The 22,876-nt window shown below is 42.9% G+C and overlaps 1 protein-coding gene across 1 annotated transcript; it reads right to left on the bottom strand.

Annotated features, from left to right (window-relative positions):
* Window positions 1–694: 694 nt before the first annotated feature.
* LOC307104269 (U6 snRNA-associated Sm-like protein LSm3) lies at window positions 695–976 on the bottom strand (the record flags this gene model as incomplete). Its single annotated transcript, XM_079779098.1, has 1 exon — window positions 695–976. The coding sequence occupies one exon, from the start codon at window positions 974–976 to the stop codon at window positions 695–697; it is 282 nt and encodes a 93-aa protein (XP_079635224.1).
* Window positions 977–22,876: the final 21,900 nt, after the last annotated feature.

The raw sequence follows: 22,876 nt of genomic DNA, 5'->3' as shown, positions 1-22,876 counted from the left end.
AGAGGATCATTGATTGGCTGCCTCCTGCATGCCCTCTCCTGGGGATTGAGTCTGCAACCCAGGCATGTGCCCTTGACCAGAATCGAACCCGGGACCCTTCAGTCTGCAGGCCGACGTTCTATCCACTGAGCCAAACTAGCTAAGGCTAGGTGACAATTTTATATACCATAAGGAGCATATTGGTATAGATATTACTTGAGGCTGGTATCTCAATAAAATATTAATATGAATAGAATCTAAAGACCTATTATTTTTTAAATGTATAGACAAAATTATTAGAAAAAGTACATTGAAAAATATATATTGAAAAAATATGTCAGAATAGTATGACTATGGGTACTTTTATTTTATAAAGAAAACATCAAATTAAATTTAAATTTTAAAAAATAAGAAGTTGTCTGGAAAAAGCAATGGAGCAAATCAACTCCTAAAAAAGAGGGCTGCGTTTTGGTGATCACATTTATTGGAAGGGTTGGAGAAAAATAAAAGTGCCATTTAGCTTAATAATTTGTGAGTTATGTGCAAATAAACTCATTTCAGGAGCAGAAGAATCCTTGGTCATTTCTTAATATCAAAATTAACGCAGGTTTCTCTTTTGAATACCTTCTACCTTTAAAGACGCAATCATATAAAGTCTCCTAATTTCCACACAGGATATATTCTTTGTTTCAACTAACTCTCAATGGAGGGGCAACTAGCACAACACCATCTCTCCGGACAAAAGTATTGGAATATTCTGTTTTGTTGATTTATATATATCTTCATATGTTTCTTCATCAATTTCTATCGTAGTCACAGTTTCTTCCATACCTCCCAATATCATGTTTAAATGTTGATCATAAGTATGTAATCTACCTCGAAGCTCTCTGTCGTTTCTCATTTTCACATAAATTCGCTCATCCAGGCTGAGCCTGATAAGATCCAGGGGCTCTTCTACAGTGTTGGTAGTTTGTTGCTGGTCCACATCGTCCGCCATGTTTCAAACCCAACTATGGTACTTTTTCTTTATTTATGCATATCCTGTATTTTCTAAAATGTTTCCAGTGAACATACTATTGTTATATTTGGAAAAAGGAAATATGACATTTTATTTTATTGTTTAAGGTATTACAAATAGTAGTACATATGTCTCTTTTTTTCCTTTTTATTTCCCCACTGACCTCCCCCCGGCCTCCCCTACCCCCTGGCACTTGCCCTTGTTCCCCCCGCCCCCAGTGTCCTGCGTCTGTTGTTTGTGCTTATATGCATGCATACAAGTCCTTCAGTTGATCTCTTACCCCCTCCAACCCTTCCCTACCTTCCCACTATAGTTTGACAATCTGTTCGATGCTTCTTTGCCTCTGTCTATTTTTGTTCAACAGTTTGTAATGTTCTTTATTATCCATAAATGAGTGAGATCATGTGGTATTTTTCTTTCTCTGACTGGCTTATTTCACTTAGTATAATGCTCTCCAGATCCATCCAGGCTGTTGCAAATGGTAAGAATTCCTTCTTTTTTACAGCAGCGTAGTATTCCATTGTGTAGATGTACCACAGTTTTCTAATCCACTCATCTGCTGATGGGCAAATAGGCTGTTTCCAAATCTTAGCTATTGTAAATTGTGCTGCTATGAACATAGGGGTGCATATATCCTTTCTGATTGGTATTTCTGTTTTCTTGGGATATATTCCTAGAAGTGGTATTAATGGGTCAAATGGCAGTTCCATTTTTAGTTTTTTGAGGAAATACCATACTGTTCTCCACAGTGGCTGCACCAGTCTGCATTCCCACCAGGGAGGGTCCTTTTTCTCCGCATCCTCAACAGCACTTGTCATTTGTTGATTTGTTGATGATAGCCATTCTGACAGGTGTGAGGTGGTACTGCATTGTTGTTTTGATTTGCATCTCTCAGATGATTAGTGACTTCGAGCATGTTTTCATATGTCTCTTGGCTTTCTGAATGTCCTCTTTTGAAAAGTGTCTATTTAGGTCCTTTGCCCATTTTTTGATTGGATTGTTTATCTTCCTTTTGTTAAGTTGTATGAGTTCCTTGTAAATGTTGGAAATTAAACCCTTATCAGAGATAACATTGGCAAATATGTTCTCCCATGCAGTGGACTTTCTTGTTGTTTTGTTGATGGTTCCTTTCGCTGTGCAGGAGCTTTTTATTTTAATGTAGTCCCATTTGTTTATTTTCTCTTTAGTTTCCATTGTCCTAGGAGCTGTATCAGTAAAGATATTGCTACGACAAATGTCTGCTATTTTGTTGCCTATGGCTTCTTCTAAGATTTTTATGGTTTCCCATCTTATGTTTAAGTCCTTTATCCATTTTGAGTTTATTTTTGTGTATGGTGTAAGTTGGTGGTCTAGTTTCATTTTTTTGTATATATCTGTCCAGTTTTCCCAACACCATTTATTGAAGAGACTCTCTTGTCTCCATTGTATGCTCTTGCCTCCTTTGTGAAATATTAATTGAGCATACTGGCTTGTGTCGATTTCTGGGTTCTCTGTTCTGGTCTATATGTCTGTTCTTTTGCCAGTACCAGGCAGTTTTGAGAACAGTGGTTTTGTAGTATAGTTTGATATCTTGTATTGTGATCCCTCCAACATTGTTCTTCTTTCTCAAGATTGCTGCAGCTATTCGGGGTCTTTTTTTATTCCAGATGAATTTTTGTAAAATTTGCTCTAGGTCTTTGAAGTATGCCAATGTGTTTTAATGGGAATTGTGTTGAATTTATAGATTGGTTTGGGTTGTATGGACATTTTAATGATGTTGATTCTACCAATCCATGAACATGGTATATTCTTTCATTTGTTCATGTCTTCCTCTATCTCTATTTTTATCATCCTGAAATTTTCTGAGTACAGATCCTTTGTCTCCTTGGTTAAATTTATTCCTAGGTATCTTAATTTTTTTTTGTTGCAATGGTAAATGGGATTGTTTTTTTAATTTCTCTTTCTGTGAGTTCATTATTGGTGTATAAAAAAGATGCATGAGGAACATATATAATTGAGGGATAGGGTGATGAGGTCACAAGAGGTCATATGAAGGGTAGAGCGTACACACATATACATTCACTAAAAGGATATAATAAAGCTAAGAAAAAGAAAACTGTCAATGTGTTGTCATCGTTGTGGGAGGAAAGGAAGTTGCAGAAAATACTCGCATTCTGTCTCACTCTTTAAAAAGTTGCTGACTACCAATCTTAACTAAGGATGTATTTGTGTCAGATAGAAGCATCATTTGCTGCATAAGAAGCATTTTTACTTCATAATTGGAAGAGTTACCATTTGCATTTCTTTTTAGTATCATTAAAGATTTAAGCACATAGAAAAAAGTGTAACAGCCACAAGCCTACAATTCAGCCTGTCAAAACTTGGTATTTTGCTACATTAGCTTCAGATATTATTATTGGTGTTCTCAAGTACTATATTATAGCTTTATAATGGAGGAGGAGGGGGAGGAGGGAAGCCTTCAGATATGCCCTGGTTGGAGGTGTTGGCACAAGGCAGCTATTGGTAGGCTGACTAGAAGGGAGCACATTCTGTATTTAGTCAGGGGTGCATTTTTGGCTTTCTCTGGTTGGTCCCAAGTTGGAAATGGGACAAAAATTAGGGAAGCTTTTAAAAAATATTTTTATTGATTTCAGAGAGGACAGGAAAGGGAGTGAGAGAAACATCAATGATGAAAGAGAATCATTGAGCGGCTGCCTCCCGTACGCCCCATACGGGGGATCAAGCCTGCAATCCAGGCATGTGCCCCAACTGGGAATTGAACTCCTGTGACCTCCTGGTTCATAGGTTGGTGCTCAACCACTGAGCCATGCCAGCCAGGCAAAAATTAGGGAAGTTTTTAAATCAACTACTGGCCATTTAGGGTCAGTTGTTATAAATGTTATTGTTTAGCCTTTTGGATTGTCATGAAAGATAGAGATCTGACTTTCTGCAAATCTTAGAGCAGGCTGGCTTCCTGGTCTGTTTAAGGGAAGGCTGAAGGTTATGGATCAGAGTTCTGTTTTTATATATGTTCTGGCCATTGTATATTTAGTCCCATGATACACAAACCTTAAATTCATTCATGTTTACATATGGAATGGTATTTCATTGTATGACTATCCAACAATTTATTTATCCATCCTACAGTTGCTATAAACTTGGATGCCAGCTTCTCACCATCACGAACAGTGCTGCAATTAATATTCATGTCTGCTTATAGAAGAAATACTATTTTATTCAGTGATTCATGCCAAACTTTCCTGGTATATGTCCATTTTTTGTGTTTGGACCAGAAAGATCTGATAACTTTTTATTAGTCAGTCTTTCCCTTTGGTCAATCTAGTGCACTGTGAGAGCTGAATCAAAGACCGCTAGAGTCAGTAAACACTGCCCTGGACCTCCAGAGCCTGCAGATGCAGAGGTAGGCCAGAATATCACATTTGCTTGGTGTTTAAATGCCTATGAGAAAAAAAATCATTATTTCTCCTCCTTTTGCAAAAATATAAGTTTTACTTTTTTTTCCTCCTCCTCCTCTTCATCTGGAATCAGTCAGGATGGCATCTCCACCACTTCTCCGGGACAGGAACCTCTTGAGCTAGTCATTCATTATAGATAGCCTTTATTCAGGACATTGTCACATAAAGCTCACTTTTGGTCAAGGCCAGGTGACCAATGGATACTTAACTGGAAGTTAAATTGACCGCAAGTTCTAAGATGAGCCCTTGGTATTGAATAATTGTCAACACTGTTATTTTATGTTCACCCTCTCCTGTAAAAGCTCTACTGTATATTGAATATTAGTATTGTAATACACCTTTTAGACATATGCGCTTTCTAGGATTTTCATCGTTTTTACTCCAGATAATCACTTAATACACACTCATGTGAATAGTTAAATATTTATTTCAAAGACATAGTAAAAAATAAAACCATATCAAATAGGAAAGATAAGTTGTGATCCCTTACTTATGTGACCAAGTTTTAAAAACTCAATCTCTTAAATCACAATCCTTTTTCTTTTTGTATATCCCACTGCCTCCAATATTCTTGCATGAACTTTTGAAAACAAAACAAAACAACTTTCTAACAAATTTTATTGTCTCTGGGCTGGCCCCCTTCCAGTCTGTTCTTTCATCTGCCAACAGGGTGATGTTTCTAAAATGAAAATTTACCTACCCCTGCTTAAAATCAAGTAAGGCTTCTCCTTATCTGTAGGATAAATAGTAACTACTTAGTCTGATATGAAAGGTCCCTTGGGGCCTGAACCCTGCTCTGAGCTCACCTGGCGCACTCCGGCATAACTGCCCTTCAGGTGGCCTGGTCTGCAGCTCCACCCGTGCTTCCCAAAGGTGACACAAAGCCCTGGGCACTTTGCATAGAATATTCCCTATCCCCTATTTATTGGCCTTTCTCGCCCTTCAGGACTCACCTACAGTGACCTGCTCTGTGAAGCTGTTCCACAGCCCGCTCCCTCGCCCATGGATCTGTGCCCTGGGCATACACATGCCAAAGGATTTTTGTAATTAAAAATATTGGTCTCCCCCACTAGACTGTGGGTTCTTTGAGGGCAGGGACTGTCTGGAAATTCCAGTCTCTTTTTCAGCTCCAATTAAGCCAAAAAAGTATAGACACATGTAAATGTGCATACAAACATGTATATTAAACCCTGCTTTCAAGGTGGCTCCAGGACGCTCTGTGAGCCCTCTGCCTGGCTCAGCGGAGGAGGCTGCTGCTGCCAACAGCCGGTGCTTGTAGAGGCTCTTAAATGACCACAGAAGCTTATTCTTTGAAGAGGTCAGACGCACAGGCATCACCAAGTGGGTGTGTATGTGTGTGTGTGTGTGTGTGTGTGTGTGCACGCATGCGTGTACCTGACTTTAAGCTCCTCTCTGTCACTTGCTTTCTGAACTTAGACATGTTATTTAACCTCAAGGATTCAGTTTCTTCATGAGGAAGTTGAGCTTAGTTATGTTTTGGGACCTTGGACAAGTTATTAAAAATCTCAACCTAAGATTTATCAAGAATAAGACCATTTCTCTTTACACCATTTTCTATCTTTAGCACCCAGGAAAATACCTGGCTTAGTAAATGTTTGCTGAATAACTTGAAGGGAGAAAGCAATGAAAGAGAAAGGAGAGTGGGGAGGGAGGGAGGACACAGGGAGGGAAGGAGTGGAAAGGAAGGAAGAGGACGTGCAACAATCTGAGGCATTTCTTGATGTCAACACAGGTGAGGGAATACCTAAACAACCTTGGAATTCTGTTGGAAAAGAGAAATAGGAGGAAACTGATGCTGTATAGGCAACTGACAATGTTCCCACCAAAAAAAGTCTTGTAGGATACAAAATTAATCAGACATGAAACTTGCTCCAAAGGAGCTTTCCTTCTAGTAAAGGAGATTAAAACATGGGTCCTCATAAAACTACTAATCCAGTAGTGAGAGCTGTCTGGGGAAATAGACCTTCTGTAAATGTTAATTGAATGGATAAATAAAAGGGCAAACAGAAGTACAGATAAAGTTCTTATAGGACTCCAGAGGTGGAAGAAATTCCATCTAGCTGAAAGGCTGTGGGAAGGGGGAAGCAATGCCTGACCTTGACCTTGAGGTTAGGGAGGATTTGGATAAAGTGGATAAGGAGCAAGAGTTAGAGGTGATGGGAAGATGGGGACATTCCAGGTAGGGTGAAAAGTGGGAAGATTGAGTGGGAACTGGTATTACTTCAGTGTGGCCAAACAACTCAGTTTTAATGGCTCTGTGACAAGAAAGACTGCCATGCTTCTGTCACTACAAATTCTAACAATTTAGATGTATTATTCACTCATATTGGCTTTTCTACTATTATGGCAACCATCAAATATCATTTCTACCTCTCCAAAAGCTTAACAATATACTCGGAAGTAACCAAAAGAATAATGGTCGCCGAAACCGGTTTGGCTCAGTGGATAGAACGTCGGCCTGCGGACTCAAGGGTCCTAGGTTCGATTCCGGTCAAGGGCATGTACCTTGGTTGCAGGCACATCCCCAGTAGGGGGTGTGCAGGAGGCAGCTGATCGATGTTTCTCTCTCATCGATGTTTCTAGCTCTCTATCCCTCTCTCTTCCTCTCTGTAAAAAATCAATAAAATATATTAAAAAAAAAAAAGAATAAAGGTCACCATACTGATAATAACTATTGTAACTGTAACCTCATTACACGCAGCAAACAGGAGATTAGCACACGAGCGCCCAAGTTGGGCAGGCGGCAGAGCTTTCATGGCCTTGTTTCCTAATGGAGGATTGAAAATTCCGCAACCAGAGTAAACCAAAGGCCGCAGGAGGTGCTCAGATCAGCAGGCACAGCCAATCAGATAGTGACTTAAATGTCACTGCACCTGATCACATGGAAAGCACTTTTTGCTTATGCTGCTCAGAAGTCTAAATTTCTATAGAGAAAGAATATTTTCCAGTCTTCAAAGCTTAACCTTTAGTGGTCATGACAGCTATCTTTGTGTGCTCCTCACGGATCCTTAACAGAGGAGGTTGAGTATGACAATGAGAGAAGAAAACAATGTTTTCTGCTTTATAGTTATTAAAAAATGTTAAAGTTAAATAACATGATATTTTTTTTTCTAGTAACATTTTTTTAATTCAGAGTAGATTTCTGAATTATTTTTTTATTGTAAGCAATCCCATAAAAGATAGTAAAAGGAGAAGTTCAATATGTTTTAAAAATATTATGACAAAAGCTATTTCCTTATCTCTATAAACTTCTTATTTTCAAATGTTCACAAATCACATTGATTCTCTGGGGTAATTTAAATACAGAGTTTAAAAATCCTCTTGTTTGACAATAGAATGAGAGTACTAGTATATGAGATTCTAAGAGATTTATGTTATTTAGCTTTCCATAACTACTGGTTACCCCTGATGCTATGCCTGGTACGAGCTGGGTACTGGGGATATAATAGTAAAGAAACTTCCTGTATCATAGGAAGGTCAGGAGAAGCAGGCAGGGCCTCACAATTTGGGGCCATCCAGGTAAAGATAATGGGAAACAAATGTCTTTAAGAGCTTGCAGGAAGGCACCTAACCGTTCTTGAGTGTCAAGGAAGGATCCTAAAGGCATGCCAAGCATTTGAGTAACTCAAGGGAAAGGGTTGAAGGCAATGTTCTGGGACAGAAATACCATTATATTCAGAGGCTGCAGGTGAGAGAATGCAATATTGCAAGGAGTCGTGAGAAAACAAACCTAGCCAAACCCATTCATCACATTGCCCAAGTTCCAAGTGCAGTGTGCCATATACATATTGTATTTCTGAAGCAGAAATAGCCTTCTTTGACTGATATTGCTTTTCAAAACTGATTGATGAACCAAATAATCTTAAAAATGTTAATCCTATCTAATAAAAGAGTAATATGCAAATTGACTATAACTCATACTCACAAGATGGCTGCCCCCATGTGGACAAAAGATAGCCACCACAAGATGGCCATGCAGGGGAGGGCAGTTGTTGGTGATCAGGTCAGCAGGGGAGGGAAGTTGGGAGAGACCAGGCCTGCAAGGGAGGGCAGTTGGGGGTGATCAGGCCTGAAGGGGAGGGCAGTTAGGGGTGACCAGGCTGGCAGAGGAGGGCAGTAGGGGGCGACCAGGCCTGCAGGGGAGGGCAGTTAGGGGTGACCAGGCCTGCAGAGGAGGGAAGTTGGTGGGGTCCAGGGACCAGGTCTGCAGGGGAGGGCAGTTAGGGGTGACCAGGCCAACATGGGAGGGCAGTTGGGAGGGGACCAGGCCTGCAGGGGAGGACAGTTAGGGGTGACCAGGCCAGCAGGGGAGGGCAGTTATGGGTAATCAGGCCAGCAGGGGAGCAGTTAAGCATCAATCAGGCTGACGGGAGTGGTTAGAGAGTGATCAGGCTGGCAGGCAGAAGCAGTTAGGGGCAATCAGGCAGGCAGACAGGCAGGCAAGCAGTTGGGAGGGACCAAGCCTGCAAGGGAGGGCAGTTGGGGGCAATCAGGCCTGCAGGGGAGGGCATTTAGGAGTGACTGGGCCGTCAGAGGAGGGCAGTTGGGGTGACCAGGTCTGTAGGGGAGGACAGTGGTGGGGGACCCAGGCCTGCAAGGGAGGGTAGTTGGGGGGGACCAAGCCTACAGGGGAGGGCAGTTGAGGGGACCAGGCCTGCAGGGAAGGGCAATTGGGGGGGGACCAGGCTGGCAGGGGAGGGAATTAGGGATGACCAGGCCAGCAGGGGAGGACTGTTGGGCGGGGGGACCAGGCCTGCAGGGGAGGGAATTTGGTGGGGACCAGGCATGCAAGGGAGGGCAGTTGGCGGTGATCAGGCATGCAGGGGAGGGCATTTAGGGATTACTGGGCCGGCAGAGGAGGGCAGTTGGGGGTAACCAGGCCTGCAGGGGAGGGCAGTTGGGGAGGACCAGGCCTGCAGGGGAGGGCTGTTAGGGGCAACCAGGCTCACAGGGGAGGGAATTTTGGGGGACCAGGCCTTCAGGAGAAGGCAGTTCGGGGGGAACCAGGCCTGCAGGGGAGGACAGTTAGGGGTGACCAGGCCTGCAGGGGAGGGCAGTTGGGGGCGACCAGGCCAGCAGGGGAGGGCATTTAGGGGCAATTGCGCCAGCAGGGAAGCATTAGGTGTCAATCAGGCTGGCAGGGGAGTAGTTAGGGAGTGATCAGGCTGGCAGGCAGAAGTGGTTAGACGCAATCAGTCAGGCAGGTAGGCGAGTGATTGGGAGCCAGCAGTCCTGGATTGTGAGAGGGATGTCCAATTGCCCGTTTAGGCCCTAAATGGGCAGTCGGACATCCTTCGAGGGCTCCCATATTGGAGAGGGTGCAGGCTGGGCTGAGGGACACACACACCCCCGCCCCCCGTGCACGAATTCCATGCAATGGGCCTCTAGTCCACTATAATTATTTTGGAGTATTTTCTTCAACTCAGAAGTTTGTGGAAAGTCTTTTATCTTCTATTTGGCATTTGCTATTGGTAAATAAATCATCTTTGAAACACAATTGGTCATTTGAGATAAATTCAATCCCTTTCCTTGCCATTGGTAGACAGCCCAATGGACTATCTGTGCTGGAATTCCTCATGAATTTGCAGGCCTCAGCTCACCCAGGTGTCCACTGCGTTTCTATTGGAGGAGGCACCTTGGCCAAGATCTCAGATTCTGGGGGTAGAGCAAGATGTAGCTAAAACTCAGGTTTTAAAGTCCCTATCCAGTGTGGTTTCCCTAATACATGAAGTTTTTAGTCCTAAATTTTCCTACTAAGGCTTTATAGGGATCCGATAGTTCTTTTGTAAAGCATCCACTGTGACATCATTCTTTGTTTCTACTTTCATCATCTCCACATGGATATTCCAGTTAATTAATGAAAGGTCAGGTGACAAATGATTTGCTTTCCAATGGGATCTTGATATAAATTGTGGAGAGTGATGATGTGTGCACGGCTTGGGGACAGCATGCATTTACATGGCTAATTATGATGCGCAGCTCTTGTGAGCCAGCACCGTTGGGTCAGGTCAGGACAGGGACAAGGAGAAAACACCAAGGACAAAACACAAGACACCCAAATTATGCTCCTTGATAACTGAACATCCAAAGGCACATTTTAGAGAAAGCCAAGTGACTTGTTATTACAATTCTCAAGGTCCTTTTACTTAAGCCTTCAGATGGCCATAGAACCAAGTGACATGAAAGAGGTGAGCTGCAGGTCATAAGAGTCTATTTTTGATAAATTTCTTCACAGTGTGAGGCGTTAAATGAACTCTCAATGACCAATAAATGGGAAGCTCCTTTTACATGTCTCTAATTTCTACTAAAACTCTTCCTGAGACCAAATGAAGAAACTGTTTTCTCTATTTTCCCTTTTCTGTTTGCCAAGTAAATTTATAAGATAAAATGAATGACTTCTATTTTTTTGAGGGTCTTTAGGTGTTTGTTTGTTTGTTTGTTTTGCACAGGACCTAGTTAAGTCATCAAAATTAGAGGCTTGTGATTCTTACCAGTGTTGATGAACTATGTTTTTAATCTTTGGTGGTTAAACTTTTGTATGTTGACCTCTGTGTGGGTTACCTGGGATTTTACAGAACACTAGTCACCTGCAACAGAAAACTGCCATATCTTAGCTTCTCCTTTCTCTGTAGACATATCATTCTGAACCTCCTTTGAAGGCAGGTTCTGAATCAGACAATTTAGTGTTTCTATCCCAGTTGAGACTCTCTACAGCTGAAAGACCCTGGGCAAGTTTATTTAAACTTTCTAAGACTCGATTTTCTCACTTCTACAATTGGGGTGATTATAGTGTCCACATTAAAAAAAAAATCCTTCGCATCGTTACCAAGTTGTTATATATAAACACATATTTTAAATAAATTGGTACTTTTCTAGGCAAAGAGTACATATATTTTTTTAAAAATCTGGGTTTTCTTTTTCAATCTGAGAGAACTATATTGTGCGTAATTACTATTTAAATTACTTGTAACACAATATTGAAGGCAAAATTAGAATTTGCTTTCTAATTAAATCTCAGTCAAAAAAATAAAATGGAACTTTGTTTTCCTCTTCTGGTTAAAAAAATATAGTGTCTACATCACAGGGTCTTGGTGAGGATTCAATGAGGTAAATGGACAAGGCCCTTATTAAGGTTCCTAGCCCATCCTAATAACTCAATAAATGTTATTAAAATATAATCTGACTGGTAGGGTAGAATTTTTAAAACTTCCTAGAAAGCACTTGCCATTTTAAAAATTAATAACTGCACTGGCCCTGAGTTTCATTACTGAGAGATAGTCAACTTCGGTTCTAGGTATTGAAGCATATATTTCTTTAACACTAGGTTGTTAATAAGTGATCATGTTGGTGATATTTGTAGTTAATGCCATGCAGAAATTTTATGTGGATGAAAATAGCTCATTTTTGAAGAATAAATGTTTTCTTACTGTACTACAAAGTAACATGAGGGAGAAGGGACTGTTTGTGAGATCAGTAAATCTTTTTATGCATAGCTTTCTTTCAAGAGCCCTCCTGTTAACTTGGTTTATTGATGTAAACATGCTTAAGCTAATAATAGTATGACTTCTGGTCATAATGATATTTGAATCTTTGAATGCTACATTAAAAAAAAGTTGTATCATGAAAAATTTCAAAAATATGCAAAATTAAAGAGAATATTATAATAAGTCTGTGTACATATCATCCAGCCTCAACAATTAATAATACATGGTCAGTTATTTTTATGTTTGAGTCTTTTTCCAGCTTTTTTGATATATAATCCTATGTAATGAAGATGTAATATGCAAATTAACCCTCATGCCCTCACAAGATGGCTGCCTACAACAAGGCCAGCAGGGGTGTTAATGAGGGACGACCAAACGACTGAACAAACAGTCTGCGTGGAGCAACCAGGTCAGCAGGGGGGTTAGTGAGGGACAACCAAATGACTGAAAAGCAGTCTGCATGGGGTGAACAGTTCCGGTAGGGACGGGGCAGTTGGGGGCGACCAGGCTGGCACACAGAGGCAGTGAGGGGCAATCAGGCTGGAAGGGGGGCAGTTAGAGGTGACCAGGCAAGCAGACAGGTGAGTGATTAGGAGCCAGCAGTCCAGGATTGTGAGAGGGATGTCTGAATGCCACTATAGGGATCGGGCCTAAACTGGCAGTTGGACATCCCCCAAGGGGTCCTGGATTGGAGGGGGTGCAGGCTGGGTTGAGGGGAGCCCCCCATGCACTAATTTAGTGCACTGGGCCCCTAATTAATATATAACATTGTGTAAGTTTAAGGTGTACAATATGGTGATTTGATACATGTATATGTTGTGAAATCCTATATAAAAAGAGGTAATATGCAAATTGACCATCACTCCAACACACAAGATGGCCACCTCCATGTGGACACAAGATGGCCACCACAAGATGGCTGGCAGGGGAGGGCAGTTGTGGGTGATCAGGCCAGCAGGGGAGGGCAGTTGGGAGGGACCAGGCCTAAAAGGGAGGGCAGTTGGGAGTTATCAGGCCTGCAGGGGAAGGCAGTTAGGGGTGACCAGGCCAGCAGGGGAGGGCAGTTAGGGGAAATTAGGCCGGCAGGGGAGCAGTTAGGCGTCACAACATATACATGTATCAGGCTGGCAGGGGAGTGGTTAGGGGGTGATCAGGCTGGCAAGCAGAAGTGGTTAGGGGCAATCAGGCAGGCAGGCAGGCAGGCAGGCGAGTGGTTGGGAGCCAGCAGTCCTGGATTGTGAGAGGGATTCCAAATTGGAGAGGGTGCAGGCTGGGCTGAGGGACACACACCCCCCATGCACAAATTTCATGCACTGGGCCTCTAGTTATTACCATAATAGTGTTAGTTAACATCTCCATCATCTATACTAATAATAGAGAAATATGCAAATTATCTGTTAAAGCGTCACATCATGACTGGATCAGTAGTCTGTGTCCCCACCCTCTGCTCAAGCAGCTGCAAGGCCCTAGGTAGGATAGGATACGATAGGAGGGGATAAGAAAGGAGAGGGAGAGGAAGGCAGGCCTGCATGCAGACAGGCCGAGAGGAGAAACAGAAATACAGAAAGGGAACAAGAAAAACACGCAGGAATGGAAAAGGGAAGGAAACACGGGGCCGCACATGGGAGGGGGTGGCGACCAAGGGGGGGGGGAGCTGGTGCGCCCAGCAAGGGGCTGGGCAGGAGCCCCACTCAAATGAAAGAGGAAGGCAGTGGCCCCTGGCGCGGGCCATTGGTGGGGAAGCACCCACGCGTCCGGGATGGAGTGGTGGATGTGGAAGGTCCGAGGCCTCTGGGTGGAGGTGCTCCTGCTTCACGGCAGCAGCAGCAGTGCCTGGGCTGCACGGGCCTTGGCCACTCTCGCTGGGCCAGTGTCAGGGCAGGGAATGGGAGCAGGACGGTGACGGGGAGGCCGGGGAAGCAGGGGCGGGGCTGAGCCCTGCACTGGGGGTTAATGCCCCCCCTCCCCCTGAATGGAAGTGTTAAGAAGGGAGGGAAGGAGGGAAGAACTTTATAAAGGAGTCAGTAGAAAGCAGAGTTAAAGAAGAAAAGAGAATGTATGAGTGAACTGTAGGAGCTATAATGAAAATCAAGTATAGTTGTGTACTGGGGACAGATTTTAAAAGTAGCAGTTGGAAAAGAAAAAAGATAAATGATAGTGAATAATTAGGCAGGTAGGTAGATAGATATTAAAACAGTGGGAGTAAGTAGAGAAGAATGTATGGGAAGGGTAGGATGAGAGAGAAAGAGGGAGGGAAGAAAAGTTTTAAAGGGGAGCTGGTAGAACTTAAAAGGAGAATAGGAAGAAGGAAGAAATGGGGGAGGGAGCAAAGCAGCTCCATGGGAGGAAGTGAAGAAAAATATTAAGGTGGGAAGGAAGGAAAAGGGGAGGGAGGGCAGGGGTAAAGATAAAGGAAGGAAGGAATGTGGGGAGGGATGGAGGGGGAGAGTAGGAGAAAGATGGGAAGAAGGATGATAGAACAGAAGTAGGAAATAAGGAGGAAAGAAAAGATTATAAGTGATGAGTCAGTAGGAAAAAGTGTTACATAAAGGAGAAGAAAAATTGTGTGAGAGGGAGGGAGAAGCCAATAAGGAAGTCAAATACAATTGTGTGTGAAGGGGATAAGATTTAAAAAAAAAGTTAATAGGGGCAACCAGGCCAGCAGAGGAGTGCAGTTAGGGGGATCAGGCAGGCAGAGTGGTTAGGGCAGGCAGGTAGGTGAGCGGTTAAGAGCCAGAGGTCCTGGATTGCGAGAGGGATGTCCAACTGCCAGCAGGATCGGGCCTAAACTGGCATTCGGACATTTCCCCAAAGGCTCCCGGATTGGAGAGGGTGTAGGTCGGGCTGAGGGGACCCCACCCCCTGCACAAATTTTGTGCACCAGGCCTCTAGTATCTTATAATTACCATTATTTTAATGTGTTGAGAACATTTAAGATTTACTTCCTTATCAAATTTCAAGTGTATAATAGTATTGTTAACTATAGTCACCATCCTGTATATTTTATTCTCAGAACTTATTCATTTTATTACTGGAAGTTTGTGCTCTTGGACCAGCATCTCATTTCCCCCACTTCTCAGCCTCTAACCACAACCACTCTACTCTCTTCTTCCCCATAAAAATGAGATCATACAGTATTTGTCTTCTTTTGTATGACTCACTTCACTTAACATAATGCCCTCAGGGTTCATCCATGGACACTTAGGTTGCTTCCATGTCTTGGCTATCCTATCTAATAAAAGAGTAAAATGCAAATTAACCATCACTCCGCTACACCCACAAGCCACGCCCACCAGTCAAACAGGAGCGAATATGCAAATTAACCCCAACCAAGATGGCTGTGGCCACTGAGTGAGCAGGAGGGAGGCTTGGGTTTCCCCAGCGATGGAAGAAGCCAAGCTTTCCACACACCCTGGCAGGCCCAGGCCTCCACTCAAGGCTACAAAGTTTCAATTATAGAAGATTGTATATAGAAGCCACGCCCACCAGTCAAACAGGAGCGAATATGCAAATTAACCCCAACAGAAATGGCGGCAGCCACGGAGCTCGAGAGAGCAGGCTAGGGTTGTCCCCGGGGATGGAAGAAGCCAAGCTTTCGCACACCTTGGCCCGCCCAGGCCTCCGCTTAAGGCTACAAAGTTTCAATTATAGAAGATAAATCCCAACAAAAATGGCTGCCACCACGGAGCAAGCAGGAAGCTTGGCTTCGCTCCAGGCTACAAAGTTTCAATTATAGAAGATAAATAAACCCCAGATACCAGGGCCTCTGCTTGGGTCGCCGGGGGGCATGGCCAGCCTGCAAACCACCACAGGCCCCTTGCCCAGGCCGCCTCATGCCCCAAGGGAACCCCCATCCTGATCTGGGACACCCTTCAGGGCAAACCAGCCGGCCCCCTCCCATGCACCAGGCCGCTATCCTATCTAATAAAAGAGTAATATGCAAATTGACTATCACTCTAACACACAAGATGGTTGCCCCCATGTGGTCAAAGATCCTGCCTCCATGTGGACACAAGATGGCCACTACAAGATGGCCAGCAGGGGAGGGCAGTTGGGAGGGACCAGGCCTGCAAGGGAGGGCAGTTGGCGGCAATCAAGCCTGCAGGGGGGGGGCAGTTAGGGGTGACCAGGCCAGCAGAGGAGGGAAGTTGGGGGTGACCGGGCCTGCAGGGAAGGGCAGTTAGGGGGGACCCAGGCCTGCAGGGGAGAGCAGTTGGGAGGGGGGGACCAGGCCTGCAGGGGAGGGCAGTTAGGGGTGTCCAGGCCTGCAGTGGAGGGCAGTTAGGAGCAAACAGGCTGGCAGGGGAGTGGTTAGGGGGTGATCAGGCTGGCAGGCAGAAGCGGTTAGGGGCAATCAGGAAGGCAGACAGTCGAGCAGTTGAGAGCCAGCAGTCCTGGATTGTGAGAGGGATGTTTGACTGCCCGTTTAGGCTCAATCCTACAAAAATTGTGCCTAAACGGGCAGTCAGACATCCCTCAAGGGGCCCCAGATTGGAGAGGGTGCAGGCTGGGCTGAGGGACACCCCCACCCGTGCACGAATTTTGTGCACCTGGCCTCTAGTTGTAAATAATGTTGCAATGAACATGGGTGTGCATATATTTTTTCCAGTTAATGCTATTGTTTCCTTTGGTTTCAGGTATTACATTTACGTCTTTAATCCATTTTGAGTTAGTTTTTGTTCATGATGTAAGATAGGATTCAACTTTCATTCTTTTGCATGTGAATATCCAGGTTTCCTAGCAGCATATATTGAAGAGACAGACTGTCCTTTCCCCATTGGATATTAGGACTCTGTCTTCAAATATTAGTTGCCCATATATATGTGGGTTTTTTTCTGGACTCTCAATTCTGTTTCATTGGTCTATGTGTCTGTTTTTATGCCTGTGCCATATACTGTTTCGATTACTGTAGCTTTGTAATATATTTTTTTTATCCCTTCACTTGAGCCTGTGGCCACAGGAGGACTTCAAAATAGGTACGCTGGCTCAGGGAACCACTGTCACTCATTGAAAAGCAGCTCACAAGGTGTCCCAATCAGGCACTGGCGTTACCTGGAGTTTCTGTGCCATCCCAGATAGCATGTATCCAATATCTGTTTGGTGCTTTGCCCCCTTGATTATTCCATGGTGCTAATGCCTCCCTGACTAAGAGCTAGATGTCTATGTGAGCCCGTAGCCACATCCTGTTTATGCCTCCCTTCAATTATCCCCCCTCTTCTTCCAGTTGTGCTGTTTCTTCCTGGACCGTTTGCTTCTAGGAGAACATCCAATCATTCAGTGAGAGTTTAGCACTATTAAAGGCCCTTCTATTGAGCATATTGTTGGCAAGGGAAACAGTGCCTTGGCCAGCAATCCACTGCCTGAAACATGCTGATAGTTCCTAACCATGCACAGTTTTGCATAACAGTGTCTAGCATGGAAGCACCTACTGCTTGGGCCTGGGTTCTTGCCCTCCTGGATGCTGGAGCTGCTGCTGCCTCCCTCTGACCTATGACATAGGCTGGCCATGGACAGATTATGATGCCCGTGCCTGTATGAGCTGTGGGCTTGAAGCCAACAGAGGTGATTTAGGCTTCTGTCAGTAAAATCACTTAAAAGCAAAGGAGATTATTTCATTTTGACCTTTTCTTCCCATAATTCAAATAAGGTGAAATTCATTTTAGTAGTCATTCATCAAAGGCATTTTGGCTGTTATTATTAAACCCTTGCTTTTAAAAGTAAGAAAATGCTTATTAGGAGGAAATTATTGGGTTTTCAGATAGTCTTGATTTTTTTAAAAAATAATCCTTAAACAATGTAAGATCACAGAATGTTTAGAGTTGCTTAAACTTTGCTTCCCAATTGGCTTTTAAGCCATTCATTTATAGACCAAAGTGCAGAGAGAAATACATCATTTTCCCCACCTGTTTGGGAGGTTGCTCTTTGAAGTGAATGCTAATCGATTGTCCACTTCTTCTGAGGTGTTTGTTTCTCACTGATGGCCATTATCACTGACCAGAAAGCACTTAAATAAAGCACATAACACATATGAAATGAAGGTTTGGGGGTAAAAATCTTTCCTACAGTAACTTGATTTGTGGATATGTAGAGTACAAGGAAGCTGCCTCAGCTGGTTCTGCTGTCTACCTCCTTCTGATGATAAGGAAAGGGACAAAGCAAAGCTCAGGTTTTCACTGGAGGACACATTTTTTTCTTAGGTATTTGCTTACAAAAATCAGAAAAAGCTGTTGTTCATGTTTTCATTTAGTTGACAAAATTTCAGTTATCTATTTTAGGGAGTATTTGATTTTTGTTAACAACTGTGAGTCATTTCATATATAATATATGCTTTGGGTTTCATTCTGTCAAACTTCAGAACAGAATTTCAGATTTCCTGTAAATGGAATATATTATTTGTCTGATGTAGAATAAATCTGACATATGTTCAAACAAAATGATTGCATAATTAATTACTTTAAGCTGGGAACCTGGGATTCCTAGAAGATCTGAAAATGCCTTGGAAAATATATGTTGATTTTAATGTACATGGTGCAAGTTTCTTTTGATGATAAATGTAGAAGAACATAGTCTTCTGACTGTCAAAGGGCACTTGAATATCACTTGGTATTACCACTTGTATCATGGAGTTACATGGTCAGGGGAGGGGCCCTCTACTCTATGAAGGGCTGTTTATACTTGGCCTGACTCAGTTTCCCAGGTTGTAGCACCCAAAGTCCTTTGTGGGAGGGCTGGAAAGCTCCAGGTCTTCTTTCCTCAAGGGACCCTTGGCCTCAGTGCTCACCTGGCCCAGCATGGAGATCAAACACAGCTCTCCCCCAATCAGGTTTTTTTTTAAAATATGTTTTTATTGACTTATTTATATTTTTAAAGAGAAAGGGAGAGGGAGAAAGAGATAGAAACATCAATGAGAGAGAAACATCAACATAGATTGCCTGCCTCCTGCAAGTTCCCTGCTGGGGATTGAGCCCGAAATCCAGGCATGTGCCCTGACTGGGAATCGAACCAGTGACCTCTTGGTTCATGGGTCAGTACTCAACCACTGAGCAACACCAGCCAGCCTTCCCAATCAGTTTTGGTAAACAACAACAACAAAACAACAAAACAACAACAACAACAAAAACCACTGATAACATTTCCTGGTCTTTGTAGCCTTTATTGACAATTTGGGGGCTATAGGGAGGGTCACTCAGGAAGTGACCTCCCTCTTACATCTTCCTTGATGTTCCTCACTCTCTGCTGATCTGTCCCTCCTGCCTCTTCTTACTGAAGGAGCAGGTTCCTCCCCTTGCTCTTCACTAGGCCCCCTGGAAGTCTCAGCTTTACCCCTGGTTCTTATCTGGATATTTTCCAAAGGAAGTCTGGGATGTGAAATTATTTGCACCTTGTTCCATGCTGTGCAAAGAATTTAGCTTAGGTTCCCAAGACACAGTGGTGTGTTAGGGAAGAGCACTAGCTCTTATTCTCTATATGACCTTGTCTACATCATTTCACCTCTGTAACCTTCAGTTTCCCTATTTGTACAATGGAGATAATAGCAGCCACATCGCCTTCCTCAGAGGCTGCCTGCCTGTTAGTCGCATGTGTCCCCCTCATGTCCTGGAGGGCAGAGGGGCTCCAGAGACCCGGCCTTCAGCCAGATGCTCACCCAGGAGCCCTTCTTTGGAGGAGCAGAGTACTTTGGGTACAATGACTTAGCACTTTGTAAAATGTATGTTTTAATGCAAATATTGCCCATGTTATCATGTATATCTGGAATAGTCCAGCCATATTACCCTTCCCCATGCAGGGCCTGAGTAGGCATAAGGGTATTATCAGGCCTGAGAGATTTAGGTGGAGGAACCTGGATGATGATAGGGGGTCTTTATTGAATGCTCATATGCCTGGTGCCATTGGGCGCTTTATGTTCATTATCCATTTACTACTCACACCCACCTGAAGATAAGATATTTTTATCTCTAGTTCAGAAAGGAAACTGAATTTCTGAGAGATTAAGTAATTGATTCTAAACTTCCAGGTGTCTGACTCCAAAACTCATGATTCTGTTATTCCAATTTAAGGTAGAGGTTGTCATTCATCTTAGCAGATGGATAACATCTTACTTTCTTCTCCCGCCTGTTCTCTTCAACCATAGGAGAGATTTAAACTCAGAGGAGTGATACACTAGAAGACTTTAGGGTCACTGCCATCTGCAGTGTTCTGAGAGGTTATGAGTCCAATTCTTCAGCCACAAGCTAAATTCTGTGTTCATGAAAAGGATTTTTTATTCCTAGTTTTGCCTCTTCCTTCAGAACAGTGGTCTCTGAAGTGCGGTGTCAAAGTCAGTCCATCAGGGTGTGGGAAGAAAGTACTAGGCAGGAAGAGGAAGTTGTCAGTTTCTTAAGGCCTGGAAATTACCATTCTGTATTCTGATGGTCAGATGGTCACAACACCCATTCAGACTCAAGAAGGGGACAGAGAGCCTACCTCTAGATGGAAGGAGTGTCACAGCACCTCTGGAAAAGGACCATTTGTAGGAACTTCATGCCATATACCAACTTCATCCATGAGCTGGAGTATCTAATCCTCTGACCACTCTATACTACTTCAAGATGGGGTTTTGTTTGTTTGTTTGTTTGTTTTTTTAAATGTATGTGAAATCATTGGAGATAAAGACATAGGCTATCAGTTGAGTTTAACAATTTTCTGCTATAAACCAAGCAGAAAAAACTTAATGGTGAAATGTGTGTAGGCTCCCTAGATTCTATCTCATGAAACTAGAAAGAAAGGGTAAATTGGTGATGTGTCTTCCCAAATATTCTTTTTTTTAAAATTTTTATTGATTTTTTTACAGAGAGGAAGGAGAGGGATAAAGAGTTAGAAACATCGATGAGAGAGAAATAAGGATCAGCTGCCTCCTGCACACCCCCTACTGGGCATATGCCCACAACCAAGGTACATGCTCCTGACTGGAATCGAACCTGGGACCCTTGAGTCCACAGGCCAACGCTCTATCCACTGAGCCAAACCGGTCAGGGCTTCCCAAATATTCTTAAACATGTAACTACCTGCTGGATAAGGCATAGATTGATGTTTTAAGAAGATCTAGCCGATTCTTTATAGACAGAGCCCTGACTAGGATGTCCAATTTGACTAAAGTGTAAAGTTCACTGGAAGGAGGGATGAGAGATGATGCCAGAGAAAAAAATAGGGGAAGGTTACAAATTAGTTTGTTAGGGCGGCTATAACAGAGTTCCACAAACTGAGCAGTGCAAGCAACAGAAATGTATTGTCTCACATTTCTGGAGGCTAGAAGTCCAACATCAAACTGTTTGTAGGGCTGGTTCCTTCTGGAGACTCTGAGAAAGAAGCTGCTCCCTGCCTCTCACCCAACTTCCATGGTTCGCTGGCAATCCTTGGTGCACCTAGGCTTGTAGAAGCATCACCCTGATCTTTGCCTTCATCTTCACATGGTGTTCAGCTTGTGTATGTTTCTGTCTTCAAATTTCCTCTTTTTGTAAGGACACCAGTCATAACAAATTAGGGCCCACCCTAAGGACCTCATTTTTAAAAATATGTTTTTATTTATTTCAGAGGGGAAAAGGGAGACAGAGAGAGAGAGAGAGAGAGAGAGAGAGAGAGAGAGAGAGAGAGAGAGAGAAACATCAGTGATAAGAGAGAATCATCGATCAGCTGTCTCCTGTACGCCCCCTACTAGGGATCAAGCCTGCAACCCCAAGCATGTGCCCTGACTGGGAATCAAACTGTGACCTCCTGGTTCGTGGGTTGATACTCAACCACTGAGCAACACTGGCCTGGCCTAAGGACCTCATTTTAACAAATTACCTCTGTAAAAACCCTTTCTCCAAATAAAGTTACATTCTGAGGGACTAGAGTGGTTAGGACTTCAACATAAGAATTTTAGGGGAATAATTCAACCCATAGCAACCTTGTAAACCAGCAAAGGTGTTTAAACTTTGTCATTAGAGTTTTTATTAAGATTATGTAAGATGTTTATGAAAGCGCTTTATAAATCATGAGATATACAGATGTGAGTTACTACTATTGTAGTTATATACATTTTACAAATTTTCAGCCTGTTTTTTCCAATTCCCCTTTGATTTTTGGACATCACAGAGTAGGCTGTCAGTCTACAGAAAGTGTGAAGAAGGCAAAATGCTTCTGCTACACAGGGTTATTAAGAGAGAAAGAAAAAAAAGGCACCTTTAGCACATTCTCACAAAGAATTAGGATCTACTAATTAATTTCTGCTTTTCTAAGGGAATCCAAGAAACTTACTTCAGAATTTTTATTACACTTATTAAGACAGCTTTATACACAAGGCCACTGGGCTTATGTATGAAATTGAAATGTTCAGTTCAAGAAAACCTAGCAGCTTCCATTCTCTGCTAATAAGAAAAGCCTGAAGATCACTGCCTTTGGAATGTTAGATTTAAAATATCAAAAAGGGTTTATATTAAAAAAAGGCAGCTAACAGGGAAGAGTTCTATTTGACTAAGAATTAAGAAGATATTAGCCCCACAAGAAATGCCTTTCTAAGTTATAAACAAGATTAACTTTAAAGTGATTTCTTTCCTTGCCTGCATATTATTTTTCTGGCAGCAATTTTGTTTGCTTTGAAAACTGTCACCACCGGGTATGTTAGAAATCTCTCGGTTGTTTGTTCATCTGCTTACAGCCCACCAGTCCCCCGCCCAGCCCCTCATATTTTTACAATAGAAGATCAAAATTAATTTAAACAGGATGGAGAACACCCATAAAACAGAGGAAATAGCATAATAAGAAGCAAGACGCTCATCCATTCTGTATGTATTTGTTGCTCTGTTTAGGTCCATAATGACTTGATTCCCCAATGGATTTGATGTGGTTCATAAAACCACATAAATTACAACAAAATTAAATAACAACTGAGGGGACAGGAG

Source organism: Cnephaeus nilssonii (assembly GCF_951640355.1).
Source record: "Cnephaeus nilssonii genome assembly, chromosome: 1".
Classification (NCBI taxonomy): Eukaryota; Metazoa; Chordata; class Mammalia; order Chiroptera; family Vespertilionidae; genus Cnephaeus; species Cnephaeus nilssonii.
The sequence above is the reverse complement of the archived record's forward strand: the minus strand, read 5'-3'. Positions and strand labels throughout refer to the sequence as shown.